Below are 12141 nucleotides of genomic sequence, written 5' to 3' on the forward strand. Positions count from 1 at the left end.
CAGGGCATCACAGGTCAGGGTCAGACGCATTTTGAATCTTTTACTGTCATCGAGAGGCCATCATCCCGCCACTACGTTCAGTGGCCACGAATCCCCACGATCACTTGGCATTAGCAAGGCCTCACCTGTCACGCTGGTGTAGTTAAGTTTTTCGCCTCGGCACAAGTCGGCAAGCCAGTTCCGCGAAGGTCTTGATCTCACCCCCCCCCCCCATTAATAATTTTTCCTATTTCAGGATGTCACAAGAATACAACCCTATCGATGACCTGCCCTTGCAAGGCGTACCCAGCACTCCAGTCAGGCCTGGGTCCCCAGAAGTATCCCTCACCCCCTCTGCTCCCAGGTCCCTAAGATCATGGACTAATTCCAAAACTATCAGCAGAACTAAGGCACAAGGGCATCCCTTTTTCAGCCACAGTCAGAAAGGCTTTATAGACTGCTGACAGCTCAAGCCAGTGATCCCAGGCCCAGCACAAGCTCGCAAGGGCTGTTTACCAGCACCCCAGATGCTACTCAGGAAACCCTGACAGCCATCCTGGCTAACCTCGAGACCCTGAATCAAAAGGTTGTCTAAGGTGGACTCTGCCATCGCTACTCCAGGTGTCCTACCAGGCCCTTCAGGTCCTCCCCTGGTAATCCCTAACCTGCTAAGTAGCACCCCCCCCTCCTCCCCCACCACTACCCCATATGTTTCACCGGCTCTTTCCATCCCAGCATCCATTAAAAAAGATATACTGGATGGGAAGGATGTCAATTTAGTTTCCCTCCTAATCGCCTCGCAGGATATCCTAGAGAACAGAGCCTATAATTACGGTGACATTTCTGTGGTGTTAAAAACCAGAGACCTGCATCAACAAAAAATTATCCATTCCGCAATTTATCATTGCTTTCAGGATCTATAGAGACGTGATCTGTTCAGTGTATCCGCATAGAAGAGAGGAGCTGGACTTCTACTTGCAACAAGTACGGGGGTTCCTCGTTCTAGGATTACCACAAGTCAGTGTCGGCATCTGGCCCAGTTTAACATCAGGATAGACTGGTGCCAGGTGGACATGGAGTTGTTCTGCCGATACTGAGGCCGGTTTGAGGCCCCTGTCCTGTGCAGCAAGTAGTTCTACGTTTCAAGATTTGTGCCCCTGTGAGGCAGACCCTTCCTCTTCCCACCACTCCTTCAGCTCACACTCTAGGCAAGAAAGCAAGCAGAGGGACAACTGGGCAGACCTATTGCGTTTATGGGCAAGGCGCAGGTGTGCGCTTCAGCGCATGCAGGCTGTTGCACGTCTGCACCATTTGCTTCTTAGCGCACACTAAGACAATGTGCCCAGCCAGACTTTCCCCCAAGAAATGACTGACCGAGGTTAATATAGATGTCGTGGCCTACTATCTCCGTTCTCACCCCGCCAGGCACTTAGTGGATTTTTTGGTGACAGGGTTTTCACAGGATTTCCACACGGGCCTCATTGCCATCCCCACAGGCACACTGGAATGCCCAAATCTGATGTCCTCCTCTAATGAACCTCTCACGGTGGACCACCTCCTGTCCACGGAAACCCAGGCAGGTTTCATGATTGGCCCTTTTGCAGTACCCCCCTTCTCGTCCTGGCGTACAAACCCCATTGGGGTAGCTGTGAACATATACACAAATAAAAACGCTTGATAATTGACCTGTCAGTGCCTCATTCTTCGCACACCGCTAGCATAAACTCTCTTATAACCGCTGCAGAGGTTTCTCTACAGTATGCCAAAATTGACGACACTATGCAAGCCATTATCTTAGCAGGCAGCAAAGCATGGCTAAGTAAAACCGATATCACGAACGCCTTTAAATTTCTACGTATTCACCCATCACTGTGGCACTTACACGGCGTTAAATGGAGGGGCAGGTACTATTTTTCTACACGGCTCACTTTTAGGTCTAGGAGCAGCCCTAACCTATTTGATATCTTTGCGAAAACCCTCTGCTGGCTGCTCCTGAACATAGTCCGGTGTCCATCAGTGATTCACTATCTAGAGGATTTTATGTTGGTAGAAACTGGCTCCCAGGCACCCAGTAGCATCCACAGCATCACAGCCTTCTTCGCAGCACTAGGGTTGTCCACCACAAAACTAGTCTTTCTGGGCATTGCTCTGGACACAGTGTCATTTCAAGCTAGCCTACCACCGGAGAAACTGGCCCCCATTAGAGACGAAATTGATCTGTTCCTGCGAAGTGATACGTGCACTAGGAGGGGACTCCAATCGTTATAGGGGTCCCTTAACTTCGCTATTCGGATCATTCCTGATGGCAGATCATTCGTCTCTAGGCTGCTGTGTCTACTGCATGGGGTGCCCGACACCGGTACTATTGCCATAGATGCACCTGCCAGGGCAGACTTGCTCATGTGGAGTAACTTCTTGTCCAAATGGAATGGAGTTTCCCTGTTCATTCCCATGTTATCCGATCAATCTCCAACAATTTACACCGATGTAGCAGCACAAACCGGGTTGGCCACTATATTCCGCAACCACTGGTTTAGGGACAACTGGCCCACTGAGACGGCTGCCTTGCCGGCCTTTAGAGAAACCTCAGCCTTGTTTGAGATTTACCCCGTTGTGGCTGTTGCTCATACCTGGTGTCATCTGTGGACCGGCAAGGCAGTCAAATGCTGCTCTGACAATTCAGCAGCCTGTGAAGTCATCAACAAGGGGGCGTCCCCCTCATTAACCATCATGAGGGAAGCTGACTTGGCTAGCAGCAACCGCTCAGTTTCACGTTGACCATTAATAATTAGTGAAGTGGTCATGGTGATTGGAATAAGCCATTAACAAGCATACATATCAAATTATGAAACAGTTACATATCTATATATTTAAGGAGAGAAAAACAAGTAGCACGGGAAGTGAGAACAGACAACAGCTCAATTAGCCTGCCCTTCGGTGGGTCCCCGCTCTCAAGTTGGTTTTAGCTCTGGATGTGCCATTACAGAGAGAACATATTTGAATTATTTCAGACTGGTCCCACCCGTACGGGCCATATCTGAAATGCCAGCAAGTTCCCTCTGCACCAGAGATACGGCAACCCCAGTTGATCGTTTCAACCTTGTAAGGTATCATCAGTGAGGTATAGCCAATATCCCTCTAGGCACCGAGAGCAAGGGGTCCGCGTCTGGATTTTCTATATATTTAGAATCGCTGCTAATCATGTTGAATATGGTTTCAAACAGATTAAATTTAAAACACACAAGCTATGACAATTTTATTTGTACCACACATTTAAAGGGACATTATAGTCACCAGAACAACTACAGCTTATTGCATTTGTTCTGGTGAGTAGAATCATTTCCTTCAGGCTCTTTGCTGTAAACACTTTCTTTTCAAAGAAAATGCAGTGTTTACATTACAGCCTAGTGATAACTTCACTGGCCACTCCTTATTTGCAGCACAACATTCAGCGTCTACACCAGGCATAGGCAACCTTCGGCACTCCAGATGTTTTGGACTACACCTCCCATGATGCTTTGTCAGCATTATGGGTGTAGGAGCATTATGGGGGGTGTAGTCCACAACATCTGGAGTGCCGAAGGTTGCCTATCCCTGGTCTACACCCTCTGCATGCAAACACTGAACTTTCCTCAGAGAGATGCATTGATTCAAGAGGAGATCCTGATTGGTCAGGGCTGTGTTTGACTTTGCTGGCTCTGCCCCTGATCTGCCTCCTTCACAGTCTCAGCCAATCTTATGGGTAAGCATTGTCATTGGCTCAGACCATCACTTCTGCTGATGTCAGCAGACATGGTCAGTTCACATTCAGAGGCAGCAGCTTCAGACCTGAATACAAGTAGAATGTTACTAAATTTAGGGATGCAAGAGGGAGCCAGTGGGGCTAGATGGTGGTTTTAACACTATAGGGTCAGAAATATATGTTTGTGTTCCTGACCCTATAGTGCTTCTTTAAAATAACATTCTACAATTGCAAAATTAGGAACATGGAGTGGAGTTGGAATAATTTTACTTCAGTGCCTATTTCTATGTATTCTGCTTGGTAAAGGCTTGCTCCATTATTCATATAGTATATATCATATAGTTATACGTGGATATTTTAAACACACAAACACAAAAATAATATTTTATTTACTTAAATATGGAACAACCCATTTAAGATGCTCACAGGAAGATGTCTCCAACAGTACTTACGATTGTCGCTCAGTGAAAATAACATCTATGCTCTGGGCTTCTCGATCATTCAGAGATTTTAGCTGCAATATATAAGAACAGTAATAAATTATGAAGCAAGTATGACGCAACATAGCTGCTGGAATTTTTTTTTTTTTTTTTTTTTTTTTTATTCCTCTACAATACCAATATACTTAGTGGAGAGATTTGTACATTCACTTATGTTTCCAGTAGGAATATCTTTCCTGTTTGCACGTTTAATATAACTCTTTTGAACTTCCCTTCTATGTGATCACATTTTACTTATATTTGATATCCCTCTGTTTTATATAATCATCCTTGTTTCACTTCCATCTCTTTAAATATTTAGTTGTTCTTATTAATGCCCCTTAAAGAGTATATTGTGGTGTTTGGATTCCACCTTAGGGATGGGTTGCGTGGTGAAGTGATATATGAATTTATAAACTACATCAGAGATATTGTGTAACTAAAAGGCTGGTTATCTAGATGTTATTAATCTAATGTTATTATTTGTATGGAGCTCTTACAGTTTTTTACGGTTTTAGCCTTTCATGTTAAAATACATTTCTAAGTAATTGTGTTTCAGTAAGCATACATATACCTTATAAAGATGATAAGAGCTGTAAATCTGGAGTGTTATATATTTAATTATTGTGCATATTATTTTGTAAAGTTTTTTTTGTCCCATATAACGTTCATTGGTTATATAGATCCAGTTCGGATTTTACCATCAGCTTTCCGACTCTGGGGATGGGGTACCGTATATACTCGAGTATAAGCCGACCCGAATGTAAGCCGAGGCCCCTAATTTTACCCCAAAAAACGTGGAAAACTTATTGACTCGAGTATAAGACTAGGGTGGGAAATGCAGCAGCTACTGGTAAATTTCTAAATAAAATTAGATCCTAAAAAAATTATATTAATTTAATATTTATTTACAGTGTATGTATATAATGAATGCAGTGTGTGTATGAATGCAGTGTGTGTGTGTATGAGTGCAGCGTGTGTATGAATGCAGTGTGTGTGTGTGTATGAATACAGTGTGTGTATGAGTGCAGTGTGTGTGTATGAGTGCAGTGTGTGTATGAATGCAGTGTGTGTGTGATGCAGAGTGTGATGCAGAGCCTTGGTGGGGGGTGGGCATTTGTATTATTATTTTTTAATTATTATTATTTTAATATTATTTTTTTTTGTTTTATTAGAAATATTTTTTTTATTATTAATATTTTATTATTTAAATTGTTATGTTATTTATTTTCATTTCCCCTCCCTGCTTGTTAGCTGGCCAGGGAGGGGGGCTCTCACTCCCTGGTGGTCCAGTGGATGGGCTGTGTAGGAGGGGGGCTGGCAGAGAGCGTTTACTTACCTCTCCTGCAGCTCTTGTCAGCTCCCTCCTCCTCCTCCCTCCTCCTGACCGCGGTCCGGTCAGCTCCCTCTGCAAGTCCCAGTGTAAGTCTCGTGGCCGCTCGGAGCATTGCCACGGGTATGACTCCGCGGCTCTCGCGAGTAGTCTTTGTAAGCAGTTTATCTACCTCTTTTTTTCCCAATCATTGCAATAGGGGGGCGGGGGGGGTGGGGGGTGGGGCAAAAATTCTTGCACCAGGGCCCTCTCTACTTTAGCTCCACCACTGGGTTCCCTTCATCGGTCACTGGTTTTAAAGTTGTGGCTGATCAGTGTATGTACAGATATAAGCAAATTCTCTAGCTTAAAAATCCTTACAGCATTGGAAACATAGAAGGACTTCAATGGCAGTGAAATTTAATAAGACCATTCTATTTCCGTTACATGCATAAATTCAGATGGATTGTAACTTGGCCAAAACCAAATGCACAAATCTACTCAACGATGCATTGTTAGGGTTAGGTAAACTAAAATTAGGATTAGAAATGGTATCAAAGTTTGCTGCTTGTCAATATGGTGACACAGATAGCATCACTTAAAAAAAATAAAAAGAGTGCCCTGGGAAGCAAGCAAAGAGGTATGTCAAAATTAGGGTATGTCCCCAAAAGTATAATACATGTGGGGTATTGTTGTGACAGTATGGAGATCCTAAAAATGTATGAAAATGGAATTACATTCATGAAAATACTTCATAGCCTCTACATAATATTGGAGGTCCCTGACCACATCCAAAGTAGTAACATCCACCAATCAATGGCCAGCTTCAAACACAAATCGCCACAATTCAATAGCTTCCCATAGAGAAGCACTAGTTACAATAGGAGCCCTCAAAGTGCATGAGAAAGAAACCCTATAGGCTGTCTGACTGAAAACTGAAGAAGGTGTACTAGTGAGATTAATAAAAAAAAGTGTTGATTTCATTTTAAAAGCTGAATTGCTTCATGTATTTGAATGATTAATAGAATAAACACACTGCAAAAGTGTAATAAAAATATCTCAGCCCCAAAACACACAGAAGCTCAGAAAAATCTTGGTCAGTAAGGGGTTAAAAAAACGCTCTCAAAATTGTAATTAATAAGAGGCCTTGAGATCCAATGTTTTAAACTATTTGTGCAATAAAACTTTCATATTATAATTTATATCTAGAAGTAAAATTAATGTTTCCTAATTTTCCACAGTGGAATAGAGAGAACTTTTTAATAAAGCTAAAGGACGTATGTATAAAAGGAAAGGTATTCACAGCCACTAATTTCTGCACATTGTAGTGTTATGGTGTCAGGAGTGCCATAGCAACCCACCTGTGGTGAAAGTAACCTCGCCACTGGCTTTTGGAGGAGCCTGTTAGCCAGCCTCCTGCCCTTTGACTATGGCCCCTGTAATAGACTTTGGTTAAAGATACTGTTTGTGATTTATTTTACTATGTATGGCTACACTTCGAATTCCCGAAGTGGCACTTCAAATTCCCGAACAACCCTACGAACCAGAGACTACCCTGGAGCTTGTTAACACCTATTAACAACTTGGAATGTTCTCACCGCAGTGTTCTAATTGTTTGTCTGGATGGCCGCAATTCCTATGGACAACCATGAGGTGGCGGCCATCTTGTTCGCATGAACTCAGGCAGTGGTGTTTGGGCATGAATCTCATGGAACTAAAATCGGACAGAGAAATTACCGAACACCGCTGGACATCCATCATCACCTGCGTTCGTTTCTATTCAACTTAGAAGGTCACTGTTTGGTGAAATAATTTGTCTGGATGAGGGGAACAATCTCCAGGGTAAGACTATTGACTCTGTTCGGTAATTTGTTCGTTTTCAAACTACTGAACTAGACCGCCATCCCTGACTCTATGGAACCGTTTTGGGCATGGGGCCATGCCTGCGGTCGGTCAAATAAATTACTTCCATAGAATTTCTGAACTGATCTGGGTAATTTTTGCATATGTATAAGGGAATGTAACGTTTGTGGGGATATTATGTGTTTTGGGGTTTTATAAAAATATGTGTTTTTTCTGCCTGGAGATAATGGAGTTAATACGGTATCTTACTCAATAATTTAAAAAAAATATATATATGAAAAGGAAAAGAGAAAGGAAAGAAAGAAATCTTTTTAATCGTTTTTTTTTTCCCCTCCCCACTTGTAAACAAGACAAGATAATGGTTTGCAATATACGTAAGAGAGATAAATGATACTGCATGTGATGATATTGTTTATAAATCTATATTCAATTGGCAAAAATGTTACGGTCTGTCCCCCCCTCCCCCCCCCACTTGTTTTTCTTTTCTGTATCCTATGTATTTGATTGTTTTTTTGGGGTCATATCTTCAATGACCGATGTAATCAACATAAAAATTTAAATAAAAACAAGCTTTAAAAAAAATAAATAATAATTTTTCAGGCAGAGGGGAGGAATTGTGTGCTGTGTGTGGGAGTGTCGTGCCTTGAAACCGTATTGTTTTTGGTCTGTGACATTGTAAATCAGTCTACCATTAGGTCCATGTGGGCATGGGGATATTCATATAAGGCCAAGTGTGGTACCATTAAAATCAGTTCCTCTTCACCCTCAACATAGAGCCTTGTTTCATGTGTGAAGGGGATAGCTATATTCACTCTGGGGATTGCTATACTCCTTATACTGCCCTGGGTTCTAATCACTAGCTCTTATAAGAGCTGTTCCTGCTATACCATCTGGAGTAGGAAAGGTTGGCCCACTGGAAGCTGGATCCTGGTCTTGGGTCCAGGGTGGGTGGAGGACAGCGAGACCCCAACCAAGCTGAGGCAGTTCGTAGGGTCTACGGTGCTTATGGTGTCTGGTGGAGTGCTTGGAGTTCTCGGTTAGCACTAGGAGCATCAATTGGCAGAGTCATCCAGTCGGGGTGTCAGGTGGTCCGTTACACTCCCAATGTAAGTATTCAAATTGTTTGCTAATACTTTAATGTTTACTGAGCATTTTTTCCCCTCTCTACCTACTCAGGGTTCACCTGCTCTATTGCTTTCTGCTCAGAGTTAGCATGGTGCTAAGGTGAGCGTCTGGACATTTCCGGTACCATAATCACTACAGCTCTCTGTAATGGTTCTGGTGTTTAGAGTAAAATTAACTAGACGCATTTGTCATGAAAAGATTACTTTTATTGGGTGGACTTTTCAAGACACAAATCAATGACATTCATTAACTTTTATATATTCATTACTTATTATTACTTACCATATTGTAGTCAAGCAATACTTCCTCCATATCAATATTTGTATTCAGTTTATCAACCAGCTAGAGGAAAATTTAAAATTAGATATTCATTCAGCATATTGCAAAAAAAAAAAAATGCCATATCATGTTCCCCAAAAAACTGCAATTGGATGCATCAGCTCATAAAATAATGTAATAGTATGTACTAGTAAAACTTTGTTCATGGAACCATAGGCACACCTCCCTGCATGTGACATAAACAGCCTTCCTAAACACTTCATGTAATGAGAGATCTAATGTTTACACTTCCTTTAATGCAAATCTGTTTAATGTAGAGTTTCTTATCTCTGGTTCTGTTAGTAGCTTGTTAGACCCTGCAGAAGCCTCCTCTGTACGATTAAAGTTCAATTTACAAAGCAGAAGATAGAAACTTTTAAAGTACGTTACATCTGATTGAAAATTAAACCATTATGTTTTAATGCAGGCTGTGTCAGTCACTTTCAGGGGAGGTGTGGCCAGGGCTGCATAACAGAAACAAAAGTGATTTAACTCCTAAATGGCAACAACAAAACATTGAGCCGCGAGAGGCATGACTATAGTATCCCTTGAGAGGTGACTATAGTATCCCTTGAGATAAAACTTTAATACATGCAAAAAATGAAAATGTCATATTTAGCATGATAACTTTTCAGGTTGGTTTAACAGAGAGATTAGAACTGATTTTGTTATGTAATATTAGAAATACAAAGACAAAAGATACAATTATTGCAAGGTGAACTGTAATCAGTTTAATAGGTTAATCACTCCTATTTGGAGAACAACTAAAAATAAAGCTGTTCATTTTGTACACAGATTTGCGGAATAAAGTTGGGATTTAGGACTTTCTCAGAACTTATTTTGTAATTTTTTTGCTGTGAAAAAATACATGTTAACACTGCAGACACAAGTTCAATTAACTTGAATTAATGGCATTCATTAACCAAAAATGTAAATATTGCATGAATACACAAACTCATGCTATATAAATAATCTCTCTTTCCTGCTAAATACCCATTGGACCATAAATGTATCTTACATAGAAAACAATCTTTAGATATATGTTTCCTACAAAATTATATTATTAAATAAATTAAAATAAATAATACAATTAATATATATTTTTTTTTCATTTTTTTAAGTTATTTTAAATCATCAATTTGTATCCATCCTGCCTTTACATTCTATTTTAAAGTCTAAATAACCCACCACAAATGTTTACGTTCTGGTTGGGATATGTGAATCATTTGGTCATATGTTTAACGTCTGGTTGAGAGAGCTGAAGACTGAGATTGCATACATATGGTTTTCTACATCCAGCATAATACCTAATATAAATATATTAAATTCATAATTAAATAATAATTGTGAAACCAATATACTGGCAAATGAGAAAATTAAACAAGCTGGACAAGATCTGTAATGAAGGCAGAGAAAATAACAGATAATGCTGATGCAGGATGATATTAGATGTGCATTTTCAGAAAAAATACTTTTCCCAAATTGATTATAGCAGCAAAGAATAACTACGAGGTGATGACAGAATAATCTGTTGAGATGCATAGGCTGAATCAAGAGAATAAAGTGTGGACATTAACTGATAAAAAAAAAAAATAATAATAATAACCTCTGTCATTATCTCATGGCACCTGACTTTGTAGCTAGACCAAAGGGGACAGTTAAAAACTTGCAGAACATATACAGTCTTAACAACAAGATAACTGAAGTAGTAACTGCACAGTCTCAGGTAAAACACAAAGAAATCACTAGTCAAAAACGGTATCTACAATATGGAAATCCACTGCTCAGGACCTTTAAGGAATCACATAATTTTAAGATGTTATCTATTGAGAAATGAAAGTGTCTCGTTCATAAAGAAAAATGTTTATGAAATACTCACATTGCACTCCCATCAATCATGCAGAGGATTTAAAAACCTGGCTAACTGAAAATAAAATCAGGAGAAGCTCCAATCACTAGATAAAAAACAGCACAGTCCCAAATTTACCTAATATAAATAGGCACTAACGACATCCAACCTCTAAAGGAGGGAAGATGTAAAGAATTACATTCGAAACAAGAAGATCCACGGACTATATATATAAAACAAACGAATATCTTCTTTCCTAGTTATTTTTTTTTTTGTTATTATATACTGCGACAAATAGTACTAGGAGAGAATGGGTCAACCTGAGGAATAGGTAAAATTAGGTACGTAGGGGAAACAAACAATGATGATAATAATAGAATGCAGAATATATTAGGAAACTGATTAAGCTTGCACTTAGTAAGAAAACCAATTCACAAAATGTAGAAAATCACTTCTACATAGAGGCTCACATTAATTAGAGTGAAAATATATATAACACTATTCAAAATAATAGGAAGAGACAGATACATAGGTAACACACACCAACACAGGGAGGAAGAAGGAAAGGGAGAGAAGGGAAGGGAAGGAAAGGAAAGAAAGAAAGAGAAGGAAAGAAGAAAAGGGAAAGGAAAGAGAAAGGAAATGTCACTATTAAATAGAAAGGTAAGTTTAAGAATAGTACAAGATTTTCACAATGAGGAAGTGGAATAAATATAAATTACCACAAAAGGATAGAGTTGACAATAAGTTAAAAGGAGTATGGGGTTTAGATATATAGGGTTTACTCTTGTTCCTACCGTTTCTTTCCGTGATACAATATTTGGTTGAAGCTGCTTGTTTTTGTTTATTTTTTTCCCCCTTCCTATTAGTGCCTTAAGGTAGGCTCTCCCTAGCACGCTAAAGTGGGACCATTATCTGAGTAATGGTTTTCATTAATCGAGATACTGTATGTCATGGTGTTTTTGTCATGCATCACGTTTGTCTTATTTTTGTCTTATTTTTATGTAATCACTAACAAAGATTGTTTTTTTTGTTTTTATCATGTCTATGGCAACTCTTGCAGAGAGAGAGAGTCTCTAGAACTGAAAGGAAATCTTAAATTAAGTTACATAGCTGAAAAGAGACTTGCGTTCATCAAGTTTTCCTCACATATGTTTTTGCTGTTGATCCAAAAGAAGGCAAAAAAAAAGACCTAGTCTAAAGCACTTCCAATTTTGACCCCAAAATAGCAGTCAGATGTCTCCTTGGATCAAGCAGCTATTACCCCACTAATTAGAAATTATATCCCTGTATGTTTTTGTTTTGCATCGGAAGCCTGCCTAAAGGAGAAGTGATCACTCCAGGGGTAGTGATCACTCTGTGTTTTCCGGCGGCCCAGCAGTGAGGGGGTATTGCAGCGATGCCGGGGTAGCGATCACTCTGTGATCTCCAGCGGCCCAGCAGTGAGGGGGGTGTTGCAGCGCTCTAATTCCTG

The 12141-nt window shown here is 40.2% G+C and overlaps 1 protein-coding gene across 2 annotated transcripts in view; it reads right to left on the reverse strand.

Annotated features, from left to right (window-relative positions):
• The window catches only part of IFT74 (intraflagellar transport 74), a 145418-nt gene that overhangs the window by 103088 nt on the left and 30189 nt on the right, over window positions 1-12141 (reverse strand). For both annotated transcript variants that reach the window (XM_063455182.1, XM_063455181.1), the window contains exons 7-8: window positions 8783-8842; window positions 4174-4235 (exon numbers count right to left, since the gene is read on the reverse strand). In XM_063455182.1, the coding sequence (XP_063311252.1) occupies window positions 4174-4235; window positions 8783-8842 (122 nt within the window). The remainder of the gene's footprint in view (window positions 1-4173; window positions 4236-8782; window positions 8843-12141) is intronic.

Source organism: Pelobates fuscus, chromosome 5 (assembly GCF_036172605.1).
Source record: "Pelobates fuscus isolate aPelFus1 chromosome 5, aPelFus1.pri, whole genome shotgun sequence".
In the NCBI taxonomy this organism is placed as follows: Eukaryota; Metazoa; Chordata; class Amphibia; order Anura; family Pelobatidae; genus Pelobates; species Pelobates fuscus.